This window comes from Ruditapes philippinarum, unplaced genomic scaffold, assembly GCF_026571515.1.
Source record: "Ruditapes philippinarum isolate M1 unplaced genomic scaffold, ASM2657151v2 ctg2511_1_1_1_1, whole genome shotgun sequence".
NCBI lineage: Eukaryota > Metazoa > Mollusca > Bivalvia > Venerida > Veneridae > Ruditapes > Ruditapes philippinarum.
The window spans coordinates 48,584-66,315 of NW_026854244.1; the positions used below are offsets into that span (position 1 = coordinate 48,584).

The 17,732-nt window shown below is 33.1% G+C and overlaps 2 protein-coding genes across 2 annotated transcripts in view; one reads left to right on the forward strand and one right to left on the reverse strand.

Moving 5' to 3' along the window:
• The first annotated feature begins 2,390 nt into the window (after positions 1-2,390).
• LOC132739521 (uncharacterized) lies at positions 2,391-11,485 on the forward strand. The gene is made up of 3 exons (XM_060727235.1): positions 2,391-2,607; positions 3,026-3,129; positions 10,468-11,485. The coding sequence occupies exons 1-3, from the start codon at positions 2,468-2,470 to the stop codon at positions 11,268-11,270; spliced, it is 1,047 nt and encodes a 348-aa protein (XP_060583218.1). The 5' UTR covers positions 2,391-2,467; the 3' UTR covers positions 11,271-11,485.
• Positions 11,486-12,777: 1,292 nt separating this feature from the next.
• LOC132739523 (protein disulfide-isomerase A5-like) overlaps positions 12,778-17,732 on the reverse strand; it is a 32,829-nt gene continuing 27,874 nt past the window's right edge. The window contains exon 25 of the mRNA XM_060727236.1: positions 12,778-17,500. Coding sequence (XP_060583219.1) covers positions 17,352-17,500 — 149 coding nt within the window. The 3' untranslated portion in view covers positions 12,778-17,351. The remainder of the gene's footprint in view (positions 17,501-17,732) is intronic.

The following is a 17,732-nucleotide window of genomic DNA, read 5'->3' on the forward strand; positions in this document are numbered from 1 at the left end:
CTCCTTCAAAAAGCAATCCTCCTTTATAGCTGAAGAACATTCATGTATATATACAGTTGCTGTTTTCAAAGCACCACCATCAAGTTGTTATCTTGTAAGTAAAATAGCTACAACGGTTGGACGAAAAAGATGTCAGGGGTATAAAGCTGTTAATCCTATAAAATTTTACAGCTGTAGGTTGATTAATGCTAGAGTTATTGAGCGAAAACTGGTTCCAGTTTGAAGGTGATAGTAACCTTGATCTTTGACCTTGTGACCCCAAAAATCAATAGGGGTCTTCTACCCAATATGGACAATCATCCTATGAAATTCGAATACTGTGGGCCAAATGGAACTTAAGTTATGCTCCGGAAACCATTTTCAGTATTAAGCTAATAGTAACCTTGATCTTTGACCTTGTGACCCCCCCAAAAAATAAGGGTCTTCTACCCAATATGGACAATGATCCTATGAAGTTCGAATACTGTGGGCCAAATGGAACCTAAATTATGCTCCTGAAACCATTTCCAGTATTAAGCTAATAGAGACCTTGACCTTTGACCTTGTGACCCCAAAATAAAAAGAGGTCTTCTACCAAATATGGGCAATCATCCTATGAAGTTTGAATACTGTGGGCCAAATGGAACTTAAGTTATGCTGCGGAAACCATTTTCAGTTTTACGGTAATAGTGACCTTGACCTTTGACCTTGTGACCCAAAAAATCAAAAGGGGTTTTCTACCCAATATGGGCAATCATCCTATGAAGTTTGAATACTGTGGGCCAAATGGAACTTAAGTTATGCTCCGGAAACCAAATTGCTAACGGACGGACGGATGCCAGGGGGTATAACAATAAACATAAAAATCCCAATAATTCTTTCAGGCATAAAATAAATGAAATGATGAATAAGTACCTTGTGTGTATTAAATAATACATTGTCACAATAAAATGATAGTATATATTTTTTCTAAATAGTTTTATGGATGATAATTGGCCATTTATTATGACATTTTAGATATCAGATAGATCTATCAAAAATAAATTCAGCTTTAATTAAGTAATTTTCGTAAGCTTATGTAAATTTTGTGTTATTTATAATTTATTATTCTTAAAAATATTTTGTAATAATCTAACTACCGCTGGAAATATACCCATATATTGTAATGTCAAGTCATTGAAGTCAACTAAAGTCCCTGATTTACACAATAGGGTGCTTATGCAATCCTGAAAAACAGCTGCGCTGCATCATGAAAAGAAATTTTCAATGGCCGCTAAAAGTGATCAAGATAAAAAATTTATTACAACTGTATTAATTTACAATTTTACATCTATATTTTGCATAGAAATGATTAAATAATGTTTCAGTTTATTAATCTCTTCGTATTTTCTGGTGGAAATTTACATTGGCGTGAGGAGCTTTTCAGCCATAATTGTTGCATCACAATGTCACATTCGAGAGACGAGATAAATTAATTGCCCAGACATGAAAATAGCACAATATCTCGTCCCGCAGTACAATTAGTTGAATTAGGATCAAGTATACTATTTGTAGGGAGAGATTAACCAAAGGCAGTGGCTAGCTTGGGCTAGTATACGAGTACTCTGATAATCACGAATCAATATGAAAAATCACGTACGAATATAGGTCAGTCCAGAGACCTTGGATCACGATCTTATCTTGTTTATATACATTCACTGTTTCTCACAATCCAAAAGTCTTAAAAATATTACAATTTGATTATGAATTATGAGACTTTATCGAAATACAATTGATAATTGAAGACAGGAAGTAAACAAACAAGATGCTGAGCTAGGAAGTCATTTGTTTTGAAAAAGGAATCACTTTATCTTTATTTAGCACTATGTTATTACTTGAAAATAAATAAATATTTTAGTCTCTATTAGTCTCTATATGATATTATAGGTTTATAATAACGTGACATGCATCGAAGACGGTTTTATTTTTAATAATCCAAAATTTGGGAAACTCCAGTTTGAACTTAATGTTGAAACTTCATGCTTCATTGCATGAAGCAATGAAGCTATTTTAGACCTATACTGTAACCTTAAATGGTTAACTCAGTTTTCCATCTGACTGTATTACATACTTTATTCATACAGCAATATAAAGTTACATTCAATTAAAGTCAAACATTAATTAAATGAAAAAAAATATAGATCTAGGCCTACCTCTGCAAATGGTGTTTTTTATTAAAGGGGAAGTAACTATTGTAACTATAAATGTCTAACGTCACACGATTCGTCCAATTCACGATTCGGTCATATTGCTGACCAGTGAAAGCCTAAATGTACATGTATCTAATGCATAACATACAGTACTAACACGCCCGATGTGCTAAAAGGGTTGGCAGAACTCCGTATCTTTGAATTTGTGTTAGTTTAGCGTTCCATACATGTAATTTAGAGGCGTTCCGAATAACAACTTACCCCCCTTTAAATATGGTTGGTAAATAGATAACAAAATTATGTTTCGTTTCGTTAAACATCTTAACTTCGTATCAAGATCTTACGCTTGGATTTCTGTTCGTTTTCATGCTCAGGAAAGTACACACATCTGTAAAAGGAAAATGACAACAGAATCGGTCGAAAAACATTGGATAACTAGGTCAGTATACAGTATATATATTAAATCAAAGTACCGAAGTACAGATTTATAAGTAATACATGTGCAGTAATATCGTTGTAAAATATTTTTTAAATGTTTATAAAGAACTCACAGGCACTTTATTGTAGGTATAGAACCCAAAATGTGTTTAAATCAAAATAAATTCTACTGTATTTTACTTTACTTCATTGTATCAACGCACTTGAATCAAGTCTTGATTGAATTTCTATTAATTATTGTTCATTAATAAATGAACATAAAAAAGTTTAAGCGACACACTCCAAGTGTCTATGTATTAAGGGACGTTGTGCTACAGCAAATATGTAAACAATATTATAAATCAATTAACAGATTTATGTACAATTTATTTGATAACACTCTGATTAATAATAAATAAATTTTAAGTCTTTCATTTCAGGATAAACAATCAAATGAATTATGAGAGAAAATTTTACAGTCCAGAAAAGGTTGTTGTGACCATACCAACACTGCACTTCCAAGCATTTGACATTTACTTGTCCAGTAGGTAACTTTTGTATAGTGCAGTACTTAGGTAAAAAGTTAAAATATCCAGTAGGTTACAATTGTATTGTCCAGTACTGGTAACAATTGTATTGTCCAGTACTGGTAACAATTGTATTGTCCAGTAGGTAACAATTGACCAGTACATGTAGGTTACAATTATGTATTGTCTAGTACTGCTAACAATTGTATTGTCCAGTAGGTAACAATTGTCCAGTACATGAAGGTTACAATTATGTATTGTCCAGTACTGGTAACAATTGTATTGTCCATTAGGTAACAATTGTCCAGTACATGTAGGTTACAATTATGTATTGTCCAGTACTGGTAACAATTGTATTGTCCAGTAGGTAACACTTGTATTGTCCAGTAGGTAACAATTATATTGTCCAGTAGGTAACAATTATATTGTCCAGTAGGTAAGACTTGTATTGTCCAGTAGGTAACACTTGTATAGTCCAGTAGATAACAATTGTATTGTCCAGTAGGTAACATTTGTATTGTCTAGTAAGTAACACTTGTATTGTCCAGCAGATAACACTTGTATTGTCCAGTTTGTAACAATTGTATTGTCCAGTAGATAACACTTGTATTGTCCAGTAGGTAACAATTGTATTGTCCAGTGGGTACCACTTGTATTGTCTAGTAGGTAACAATTGTATTGTCCAGTAGGTAACAATTATATTGTCCAGTAGGTAACAATTGTATTGTCCAGTAGGTAACACTTGTATTGTCCAGTAGGTAACAATTGTATTGTCCAGTAGGTAACACTTGTATTGTCCAGTAGGTAACACTTGTATTGTCCAGTAGGTAACATTTGTATTGTCCAGTAGGTAACAATTGTATTGTCCAGTAGGTAACAATTATATTGTCCAGTGGGTACCACTTGTATTGTCCAGTGGGTAACATTTGTATTGTCCAGTAGGTAACAATTGTATTGTCCAGTAGGTAACAATTATATTGTCCAGTAGGTAACAATTGTATTGTTCCAGTAGGTAAGACTTGTATTGTCCAGTAGGTAACACTTGTATAGTCCAGTAGGTAACACTTGTATTGTCTAGTAAGTAACACTTGTATTGTCCAGCAGATAACACTTGTATTGTCCAGTAGGTAACAATTGTATTGTCCAGCAGATAACACTTGTATTGTCTAGTAGGTAACACTTGTATTGTCCAGTGGGTACCACTTGTATTGTCCAGTAGGTTACAATTATATTGTCCAGTAGGTAACACTTGTATTGTCCAGTAGATAACAATTGTATTGTCCAGTAGGTAACAATTATATTGTCCAGTAGGTTACAATTATATTGTCCAGTAGGTAACACTTGTATTGTTCCAGTGGCTAACAATTGTATTGTCCAGTAGGTAACAATTGACCAGTACATATAGGTTACACGTGTATTGTTCCAGTGGGTTACACTTGTATTGTCCAGTGGGTACCACTTGTATTGTCCAGTGGGTAACACTTGTATTGTCCAGTAGGTAACAATTGTATTGTCCAGTGGGTAACACACTTGTATTGTCCAGAAGGTAACACTTGTATTGTCCAGTAGGTAACAATTGTATTGTCCAGTGGGTACCACTTGTATTGTCCAGTGGGTAACACTTGTATTGTCAAGTAGGTAACACTTGTATTGTCCAGCGGGTAACACTTGTATTGTCCAGTACTGGAAACAATTGTATTGTCCAGTAGGTAACAATTGTATTGTCCAGTAGGTAACAATTGACCAGTACATGTAGGTTACACGTGTATTGTTCCAGTGGGTTACACTTGTATTGTCCAGTGGATACCACTTGTATTGTCCAGTGGGTAACACTTGTATTGTCCTGTAGGTAACAATTGTATTGTCTAGTAGGTAACAATTATATTGTCCAGTAGGTAACACTTGTATTGTCCAGTAGATAACACTTGTATTGTCCAGTAGGTAACACTTGTATTGTCCAGTAGGTAACACTTGTATTGTCCAGCAGATAACACTTGTATTGTCTAATAGGTAACCACTTGTATTGTCCAGTAGGTAACACTTGTATTGTCCAGCAGATAACACTTGTATTGTCCAGCAGATAACACTTGTATTGTCTAGTAGGTAACACTTGTATTGTCCAGTAGGTAACAATTGTATTGTCCAGTAGGTAACACTTGTATTGTCCAGTAGGTAACAATTGTATTGTCCAGTAGGTAACACTTGTATTGTCCAGTAGATAACACTGTATTGTCCAGTAGATAACACTGTATTGTCCAGTAGGTAACACTTGTATTGTCTAGTAGGTAACACTTGTATTGTCCAGTAGATAACACTTGTATTGTCCAGTAGATAACACTGTATTGTCCAGTAGATAACACTGTATTGTCCAGTAGATAACACTGTATTGTCCAGTAGATAACACTGTATTGTCCAGTAGATAACACTTGTATTGTCCAGTAGGTAACACTTGTATTGTCCAGTAGGTAACACTTGTATTGTTCCAGTAGGTAACAATTGTATTGTCCAGTAGGTAACAATTATATTGTCCAGCAGATAACATTTGTATTGTCCAGTAGGTAACATTTGTATTGTCCAGTAGGTAACAGTTGTATTGTCCACTAGGTAACACTTGTATTGTCCAGTAGATAACACTTGTATTGTCCAGTAGGTAACAATTGTATTGTCCAGTAGGTAACACTTGTATTGTCTAGTAGGTAACACTTGTATTGTCCAGTAGGTTACACTTGTATTGTCCAGTAGGTAACACTTGTATTGTTCCAGTAGGTAACACTTGTATTGTCCAGTAGGTTACACTTGTATTGTCCAGTAGGTAACACTTGTATTGTTCCAGTAGGTAACAATTGTATTGTCCAGTAGGTAACAATTATATTGTCCAGCAGATAACATTTGTATTGTCCAGTAGTTAACACTTGTATTGTCCAGTAGGTAACAGTTGCATTGTTCCAGTAGGTAACACTTGTATTGTTCCAGTAGGTAACACTTGTATTGTTCCAGTAGGTAACACTTGTATTGTTCCAGTAGGTAGCAATTGTATTGTCCAGTAGGTAGCAATTGTATTGTCTAGTAGGTAACATTTGTATTGTCCAGTAGGTAACACTTGTATTGTCAAGTAGGTAAGACTTGTTTTGTCCAGTTTGTAACAATTGTATTGTCCAGTAAGTAACATTTGTATTGTCCAGTTGGTTACACTTGTATTGTCCAGTTTGTAACAATTGTATTGTCCAGTAGGTAACAGTTGTATTGTCCGGTAGGTAACACTTGTATTGTTCCAGTAGGTAGCAATTGTATTGTCCAGTAGGTAACATTTGTATTGTTCCAGTAGGTAACACTTGTATTGTTCCAGTAGGTAACACTTGTATTGTTCCAGTAGGTAGCAATTGTATTGTCCAGTAGGTAACATTTGTATTGTCCAGTAGTTAGTTAACAATTGTATTGTCCAGTAGGTAACAATTGTATTGTCCAATAGGTAAGACTTATATTGTTCCAGTAGGTAACACTTGTACTGTCCAGTAGGTAGCAATTGTATTGTCTAGTAGGTAACATTTGTATTGTCCAGTAGGTAACACTTGTATTGTCCAGTAGGTAAGACTTGTATTGTCCAGTAGGTAACAATTGTATTGTCCAGTACGTAAGACTTGTATTGTTCCAGTAGGTAACACTTGTATTGTCCAGTAGGTAGCAATTGTATTGTCTAGTAGGTAACATTTGTATTGTCCAGTAGGTAACACTTGTATTGTCCAGTAGGTAAGACTTGTATTGTCCAGTAGGTAACATTTGTATTGTCCAGTAGGTAACATTTGTATTGTCCAGTAGGTTACACTTGTATTGTCCAGTTTGTAACAATTGTATTGTCCAGTATGTAACAATTGTATTGTCCAGTAGGTAACAATTGTATTGTCCAGTATGTAACAATTGTATTGTCCAGTAGGTAACATTTGTATTGTCAAGTAGGTAACAATTATATTGTCCAGTAGGTTACACTTGTATTGTCCAGTAGGAAACAATTATATTGTCGAGTATGTAACAATTGTATTGTCCAGTAGGAAAAAATTGTATTGTCCAGTAGGAAACAATTGTATTGTCCACTAGGTAACATTTGTATTGTCCTGTAGGTAACACTTGTATTGTCCAGTAGATAAGATTTGTATTGTTCAGTATGTAACAATTGTATTGTCCTGTAGGTAACATTTGTATTGTCCTGTAGGTAACACTTGTATTGTCCAGTAGGAAACAATTGTATTGTCCAGTATGTAACAATTGTATTGTCCTGTAGGTAACAATTGTATTGTCCAGTATGTAACAATTGTATTGTCCACTAGGTAATATTTGTATTGTCCTGTAGGTAACATTTGTATTGTCCTGTAGGTAACACAGTTTGTCCAGTAGGAAACAATTGTATTGTCCTGTATGTAACAATTGTATTGTCCTGTAGGTAACAATTGTATTGTCCTGTATGTAACAATTGTATTGTCCAGTAGGAAACAATTGTATTGTCCAGTATGTAACAATTGTATTGTCCAGTAGGAAACAATTGTATTGTCCAGGAGGTAACACTTGTATTGTCCAGTATGTAACAATTGTATTGTCCAGTAGGAAACAATTGTATTGTCCTGTAGGTAACAATTGTATTGTCCTGTATGTAACAATTGTATTGTCCAGTAGGAAACAATTGTATTGTCCAGTATGTAACAATTGTATTGTCCAGTAGGAAACAATTGTATTGTCCAGGAGGTAACACTTGTATTGTCCAGTAGGTAACACTTGTATTGTCCAGTAGGTAACAATTGTATTGTCCTGTAGGTAACACTTGTATTGTCCAGTAGGAAACAATTGTATTGTCCAGTAGGTAACAATTATATTGTCCAGTAGGTAACACTTGTATTGTCCAGTAGGTAACAATTGTATTGTCCTGTAGGTAACACTTGTATTGTCCAGTAGGAAACAATTGTATTGTCCAGTAGGTAACAATTATATTATCCAGTAGGAAACACTTGTATTGTCCTGTAGGTAACACTTGTATTGTCCAGTAGGTAACAATTGTATTGTCCAGTAGGTAACACTTGTATTGTCCAGTATGTAACAATTGTATTGTCCAGTAGGTAACAATTGTATTGTCCTGTATGTAACAATTGTATTGTCCAGTAGGAAACAATTGTATTGTCCAGTATGTAACAATTGTATTGTCCAGTAGGAAACAATTGTATTGTCCAGTAGGTAACACTTGTATTGTCCAGTAGGTAACACTTGTATTGTCCAGTAGGAAACAATTGTATTGTCCTGTATGTAACAATTGTATTGTCCAGTAGGAAACAATTGTATTGTCCAGTAGGTAACAATTATATTGTCCAGTAGGTAACACTTGTATTGTCCTGTAGGTAACAATTGTATTGTCCTGTAGGTAACAATTGTATTGTCCAGTAGGTAACATTTGTATTGTCCTGTAGGTAACAATTGTATTGTCCTGTAGGTAACAATTTTATTGTCCAGTAGGTAACACTTGTATTGTCCAGTAGGTAACAATTGTATTGTCCTGTAGGTAACAATTGTATTGTCCAGTAGGAAACAATTGTATTGTCCTGTATGTAACAATTGTATTGTCCAGTAGGTTACACTTGTATTGTCCAGTAGGAAACAATTTTATTGTTCAGTAGGTAACACTTGTATTGTCCAGTAGGTAACACTTGTATTGTCCAGTAGGTAACATTTGTATTGTCCACTAGGTAACGATTATATTGTCCAGTATGAAATATTTGTATTATCCAGTGGGTAACATTTGTATCGTCCAGTAGGTTACAATTGTATTGTCCAGTAGGTAACACTGTATTGTCCAGTAGGTAACATTTGTATTGTCCAGTAGGTAAGAAATGTATTGTCCATTAGGTAGCAATTGTATTGTCCAGTAGGTAACACTTGTATTGTCCAGTATGAAACATTTGTATTGTCCACTAGGTAACACTTGTATTGTCTAGTAGGTAACACTTGTATTGTCCAGTAGGTAACAATTGTATTGTCCAGTATGAAACATTTGTATTGTCCAGTAGGTAACAATTGTATTGTCCAGTAGGTAACATTTGTATTGTTCCAGTAGGTAACATTTGTATTGTCCAGTAGGTAACATTTGTATTGTCCAGTAGGTAACGATTGTATTGTCCAGTAGATAACAATTGTATTGTCCAGTAGGTAACACTGTATTGTCCAGTAGGTAACACTTGTATTGTCCAGTAGGTAACAATTGTATTGTCCAGTAGGTAACACTTGTATTGTCCAGTAGGTAACACTTGTATTGTCCAGTAGGTAACACTTGTATTGTCCAGTAGGTAACACTTGTATTGTCCAGTAGGTAACACTTGTATTGTCCAGTAGGTAACATTTGTATTGTCCAGTAGGTAACATTTGTATTGTCCAGTAGGTAACACTTGTATTGTCCAGTGGGTAACACTTGTATTGTCCAGTAGATAACAATTGTATTGTCCAGTAGATAACACTTGTATTGTCCAGTAGGTAACACTTGTATTGTCCAGTAGGTAACACTTGTATTGTCCAGTAGGTAACAATTGTATTGTCCAGTAGGTAACACTTGTATTGTCCAGTAGGTAACATTTGTATTGTCCAGTAGGTAACAATTGTATTGTCCAGTAGGTAACATTTGTATTGTCCAGTAGGTAACACTTGTATTGTCCAGTAGGTAACACTTGTATTGTCCAGTAGGTAACATTTGTATTGTCCAGTAGGTACATTTGTATTGTCCAGTAGGTAACACTTGTATAGTCCAGTAGGTAAGACTTGTATTGTCCAGTAGGTAACACTTGTATTGTCCAGTATGAAACATTTGTATTGTCCAGTAGGTAACAATTATATTGTCCAGTAGGTTACAAAACAATTTGTATTGTGTTACAAAATTGAATTTTCTGTTTAATATGTACTTTTTCTCTTTTTTGACCTTACAATCTTAAGACTTCTCCTTAATTTTTGTGTATTGGTTAAAATAAGATGAAAGAAGTCTGACAAGACACCAGTGAAAATATGGAAAATATGTTTAACTGCAGAATGAAAAATATATTTTTTCAGTGAAAATACGGATAATGAAAATATGAATTTTATTACATCATTATTTCATTTATAAGTACATAATAAAGCCAAGAATTAGTACTATATGTAAATTGTATCCTTATTTATTATGACTCTAAATGTTATATAAACCTAGGTATGAAATAGAATTATGATCAAGGTGGCTCTAGACACATATTGAGGGTTGACTGCAATACAGCAGTAACTTATTTAAAATAAAGAATGACTTACAACAGTTTTGCTATCAACCCTCGATATTACAAAATGTTTATTTTTTATTGCAGGGACACAAATAAAGCCATGGAACATAGTTGATTTGATTGTATCAGCTAGATTGTTCACACAGTACCCTGTCAAACATGCAGGAAACCCTGGCGACTCTGTTGTTGACACACACCTGTTAATGAAAGAAAACATTCTGTTCTTTGTGGCAATGAAAGTTGATATAAATAGAATCTTCCATGATCCGGAAACTCCAAAATTTCCATTGAGCATCGAAGCGGAGGTGACACATGCAGGAAATTCTTCATCAAGACGATTGTACACTGTTAAACATCCGAGTATATCAACTCCTTACATAACATGCCAATGTGATGATGTACTAGTTAGTAAAAGCAACAGGCAGCCTGCTATGTTTCCTGATTGGTGGAAGAAGAAATATTCTAAGTTGGTGAAACCTAAAGAAATATTCAAGAAACCTTCAATACATGATGGAGCTTACACGAAAGATTACAACATGAAAGTTGAATTTGAACATTTAGATCACAACTCACATACAACAACTAGCGCGTATTTGAAATTCTCGATAAATGCAGCATTTCAAACTGTTAGAGATAATCCGTCTGGTTATATTTCTATTGAACACATGCGTGCAGGACTAAAGTCCATAACAATGTTCTTTCATGGCGAGTCAAACTTCGGCGACACGTTGAATGTGAAAACATCAGAAAACTGTTGCCATGGTAACATTATGTTGGTTGAAATTAGAAATCTTTCAAGAGATAAGACAGGAAATGATGGACTTTGTTGTTCTGTTGTATTAGAATTCTATGAACCAATGGAGTCAGAAAATTGTTCAAAATTGTGACAAGTTTCATACAATATTTTAAAATCTTATCTTACTTGATGTCAAAAAATAATAATTATTTGAAAGTATTTACTGAAAAAAGTAACTAAGTCATGGTGATTTTTACACCTTAGTATTAAAATTTGTCAGTATAACAAAGTTATATTGTAAACGGTTTGAGTATTTATTATTTTATGCAGAAAAATACATCATAATTAAAGCTGTTGTTTCTCATGCTTTTTTAGCTTGACTACTGAAATTAACAGGCTATTCCACATACCATGGCATGATTCTGTGCTGACATGAAACTGTGGGACAGTTTCCCTTGCAACATCATACTGTAATTATCCGTTGAAGGAGTCCACTTTACACATAAGTTTTCCTGTTTATGAATGTAGGTCACTTTGACATACATTTTCTTTTTCTGAAACATGCCCCCTTTTGTAATTTGAGCCGCGCCATGACAAAACCAACATAATGGGTTTGCGACCAGCATGGATCCAGACCAGCCTGCGCATCGGAGCAGTCTGATCAGGATCCATGCTGTTCGCTATCAGTTTCTCTACTTGTTATAGAGTATGTAAGCGAACAGCATGGATCCTGATCAGACTGAGAGGATGCGCAGACATGTCTGGATCCATGCTGGTCGCAAACGCATAACGTTGGTTTTGTCGTGACGCGGCTCATTTAAACATTAACTAGGTAAGATATTGTGTACAAGCACTACAGAAGGTATTCACTTTTAACTTCCTTATTTTTTGGGGGTTATAAGAATGGAAGGTCACTGACAAGTCCAATTAAATTCCACTATTGGTAAATTACAACCTGTGACGCCCGGACAAAATTTTTCTATTTTTAGCTTGGCAGCCATTTTGTGCAGTGAAGTGGAACGTGCCTGTGATGTGCACAACTAGGGATGGTACTGATCACTCCTGTAAAGTTTGGCTGAAATTCCACCAGAAGTTTGATCTCTGAAGGGCGGACAAGATTCTTCTATTTTTAGCTCTGGCGGCCATTTTGTGCAGCGAAGCGGAACATGCCAGTAATGTGCACAACTAGGGATGGTACTGATCACTCCTGTAAACTTTGGTTGAAATCCCACCAGTAGTTTGACCCATGAAAGGCAGACAAGATTTATCTATTTTTATCTGTGGCAGCCATTTTGTTCAGCGAAGCGGAAAGTGCTGATTATGTGCACAACTAGGGATGGTACTGATCACTCCTGTAAAGTTTGGTTGTAATCTCACCAGTAGATTGATCTGTGAAGGGTGGACAAGCTTAATGCCGACAAACAGACAGACAGTCGGCGAAGGCTAAAACAATATGTCTCCCAAAAATTTTGGGTGACATAATTCTGTATAAAATTCAAACGTTTTCATTTTTCAAAAGTGTGGAAGGCTGGAAAGCTTGAAAACTTATTTTCTTTATGAACACCCTCCTTTAAAGTAAGTTTAAATGGAACTGTATTGAAATAAAAAGAACAAAAACTTGATAATACTGGTATGTAAGAGATAACCAAACAAACTGGTAATTGTATAAATTCTTTTTAATGATTCAATACTTGTTTTATAATTTCCTCTCACCCTTAACAAATTACATTTAATCATACACAACAAATGTCATCAAAACTGAAAATACACGAAAAATAAGCCTACCACCTTGTACAAATAAATGTATTTTACTGGGAGTTAATTTTTAATTTTGTAAAATATGCTATAAACAATTCAAGACCACTAGAATTATGTTCCTATCATACTCTTATATTCTAATGTAATATCTGTTGTATATGTATATATATAAGCAAAAAAAATATCCTTATTTTACAAGAAAGTTAGTGTGAATTGTACAAAAAACAAGAAATGTTCAATGAATATTTATCAGCTGTTTAACATTTGATCTGGATCTTTTAGCTGCTTGTATAAAGTATTTAGATGCTGTAATCCCATAGAGATTACTATAAAATATTTCCAGATTTAACCCTTAATCTGTGGAACCAAAAAGTGATTACCTGTAGTATTTGTCACCAGTGTAGAACCAGGCCAGCCTGCACATCCGTGTAGTCTGACTCTATACTATGTATTAATAGCTCAATTTTTGGTTTTGTTATTGAAATCCTGTATTATAAATTTAATTGACTGTTAAAATTTCAAAGAAGGGTAAATTAACTGCACAATGACCGCACAAATTAATCCGATCAAGGGTTAAATCATGGCAAGTTCAAAACAGAGCAGCATGGTGACAGCTAAAACAAGCATGCTTTACGCTGTAGTTTTATATAATAGGGGTACTTATCATTAAAATCATATCTTATATACTTGATATTATACATGTTATATATTTATGTCACATAATTAAGTTTATGATACAAAAGAATTGTCTGGTAAATAACAAACTAAACTTTCTTCTATATATAACATCATAATCCATGGTAAATATCTGTGGAAACGTACTGTGTCTCCTTAGAATTCTTTACCTTCACCACATAAATAATATTGTAAGTTTGAAGTAAATAAGTTATCATTTATTTACGTCAAGAATCTTTACAAGGACTTTATAAAACAAAAAATTACTTCATTACTTGACAGCAGTTGTATATATAGTTTATATAAAAGTCGTAATTAACCATTGAAAACATGAATTTTTATAAAAAGAAATACATTTTTAATTAATATGGCCATATATTATGTATTGTCAGTTATTTGTTTCAGGGACCAATATGAAGATATGATCTGCCACATTTTACTGTCTTTTATCATTTACCATTCACAAAAAAGGTACATTTCAAGTTTGTTTTGGGGGGATTTCTGAAACACTAGTGTAGCACCATTACCCTGCATTTGATTTTTTATTCTCTACTAATTGGTTAATAATTAAATTACATTGTATTAATTTAGCACCATGCAGCTGTTTCCAGACACAAAAGTCTAGAAAAATTAAAGCTTAAGTTAATGGTTAGCTATTCTATCTAAGTTTTTTTTTTATTTTATTTTTTAAAAAGTGTTTAATAGTCTAATTTTCTTAATAGTACAATGTCAGCTTTTATAAGAATAGAGATAAGAATAGAGGAAAATTAAAGGAAAAATGGAATGGAACATTTGTCTCTTTTTTAACAATAAAATACAAAAATACACTGCATTATCAGTAAACATAAAAATAAAACCCAAGATTTAATTTATGTTCTTGAAAAATCAGACATATTTTTATACATTTAAAAAATATCATATTACAGGGTTTAAAATATCCCCCCACCCCAATCCAAAAATAATTTTTCTTCAAAACCAAAAAAAAATAATGTAAGTAGTAAATTTATCCCATCAGTCCGGCTTTTTTTGCTTTGTAAAAATGATAAAAATTAACTGAAAATCACAAGTACATGTAAAGTTTTCTATATTAAAATCTGGATTTCATTACAATATATATAATACCTTTTATTATAAATTATAAAGTATGAAATATTCCTGAAGTTCATAGAGCCATGAACTTCACTAACTTAAAAGATTATCTAATTAATATCAGTCTAAAATTGAACAATTTCACTTTTTGCCGTAACACACCCCTCCCTCCTTTCACCCTAGTCAGAAGAGCTCCACCACTAATATATGCAATAAATAATTTCCCCAGCCCCAAGCTTCAGACTTGCTGCTTTATGTAATTTTCGAACATCATAAATAATATCCGCTTAATATTTTAATGGCATCAACTATAAAAAATAATTCTCAATGAAATCTTATTGAAAGGCCCATTTATAAATGCTTTAATTTTTATTTCTCAAAAGTTTTTCAATTTCTAGTGTCCTGCTAAAGTTTCCAAAATAAACCATTAGTTAATTACTTGAACCATCTTTTACTGCTATTCTGTTTTTGGCATTTAGTAAAGTATACATTTTGCTACTATTATGACAAATAATTTATCTTTAAATTTATCTTCTGATGATACACATTTAACATGCTCTAAGACATTATGAAACTCATATTTGAACTTTATAAAGAAAGAAAATTTATTTTTGTTTGCTTTAAAATACAATGATTCCAATTTAGTATAATAAGAAGCAATCAGAAAAATATGCAAACGAAACATAACAAAATATATCAGGTATAGAAAGGCCATAAATTAAGCTGCTTTGTTGAACAAAAAAATACCATACTTGTTAGCACATTCCCAACACAATTATACTATTGCAAGTTAGCTTTATCTGTAAATACATTACAACACCAGACAATATAACAGTTTATTATCAAATCTTGCCAAATTTATTGCTTGTATTAATAGAAACTTGAGTCAGTCATGTTAAAAGAATTAGAACAATACATAGAGGATATTGAATGAGTGTAGCTTTAATACTAAATTTATTTAACAAGTTGAATAAAGCCTCTGGCGAGCATAGCATTGTTTTATCCAACAAGTTCAATTAATTTTTCAATTGGTATTGGATCTATACAAATATTATATTCTATTTGTCACATATTTAAAATAGTTCTTATTAAATGGCTTTATTTCACCTCTGCACCGCGGTTTATGTGATAAATGGTGTATATCTTGTCATATTTATAAATTTCATACAATTTATAGATTTCATACAAAATGTCAGCAGTTTTGAACCTGAATTGTTTTGGTGAATTCAATATAAAAAATTATTACAAGTCATAAACACGTGAACAAACAATTTCAAATAATAAATGCAAAGTGAGAAGTGAACAGTAACAAAACTCATGTCATGTCAATTATTTGAGCCGTGTCACAACAAAACCAACATAGTGGGTTTGCTACCAGCATGGATCCAGACCAGCCTACACATCCGCGCAGTCTGATCAGGATCCATGCTGTTCGCTTACCAACCCTATTACATGTAGAGAAACTGATAGCGAACAGCATGGATTCTGATCAGACTGCGCGGATGCGCAGGCTGGTCTGGATCCAAGCTTGTCGCAAACGCACTATGTGTGTTGTGTCGTGACGCGGCTCAAAATTTTGTTTGTTGTCAGTATACAAGATCAGGTAAACAATTTAAGGCTATGTTACGATTATGACGTCCACATAAATGGCTCATTTATTATGTTCCTAAGTGTGGAACAAAACACCTCACTAAAAGTTGATTTTGTTTATGCAGCATGCCTCCAGAAACATGCATATTTTCATCAAAATTTTGAAAATGAAATGGACAGTAATTTACACATTGCAAACCACAACTTACTATCAACATTTATTACCAGTTAGGAGTGAAATTATGCAAAAATTGTCCTTTGTGCATTAGTCACGCATTCAAAATATCGAAATTTTTACCGCAAAGTCAGTCATTAAATGTACATAACATGTAAACTATTACTTAGTTTAACTTTTCTTAAAATCCTAATACATTTTTTCTCAAGCCTGATTTTCTTGAATTATTTTGGCTTATCTGGAGGCATGCAGCTTTAAATTAAGCATACAACTATGTTTTGATACGGTAATCATGTCTCTTGAAGGTGATGATCAACAACAGTAACAGATTATAAACATTTTTGTCATTTTATGTGTAAACTTCACATTTTAAATGTTACAAAATGGGAGGAATAAAACGTTCTTAACAATTGCATCATTAATAAAACAATGACAAAAACAGTATTCAATAACCTAACACTTATATAAACATATAAAATCTAATGAAAATGTTACTATGGAAATGTGTTGGGTTTTTTTATAAAAAAAATATTCGATGTCAGAGTATCAACTGATTGTTAGTAAAGTAACTTAAATCAACCCGAAATAAATAAATTGAAAACTGACTAATTCAAGGTATCTAAATGTTAAATACTGAATCTTACACAATAAGATATCAATATTACCTTAAACAATATACCAAAGAGAATATCTTCCAATTATCAAAGGAAATAAAGTAATACTGAATCTTTTCAATACAATCGTCTTCGAAATTGGAACAAAATCATTTTAGAAATTGGAACAAATTCATGAAAATTTTTCTACAAGTCGTAAAATCTTGTGAACATTTTCTTTCCAGGAAACACTTTTTAACTGACCTGGCTTAAAGTTTATTTAATAAATCAAGTAATGGAAACTGAAATATGACATGGTTTAAAACATAAAACAAAGACAGATCTTTTAACTCTACAATTCTTCCTTCACCGTTGGGGCGTTCATGATAAATTTAAAGAACTCTTCTTCTGTTCTATCACCGCTGTATTCTACGAGGAACTGACCTTTAACATACAACTTTATTGTTGGGAATCCTTTAATGCCTTCTTTGGAACATAAATCTGAAAATAAAACACATTAACCAGACTTATTCTACGGTGATGAAGTTACTTGTTTAACAAGATATTCATGCTTCTAAGGTTTTTACAATATAAAAGATAGTCCCATTTTGTCAATATTTTCTTCTTCACTTGAAAAATAAATGCAACCTTCTTAAATGAATCAAAATATTTCAGTGTCTTCTCAATTACAATATTATAACATTATATATGTTTTGAATATGTAAAGAGACAA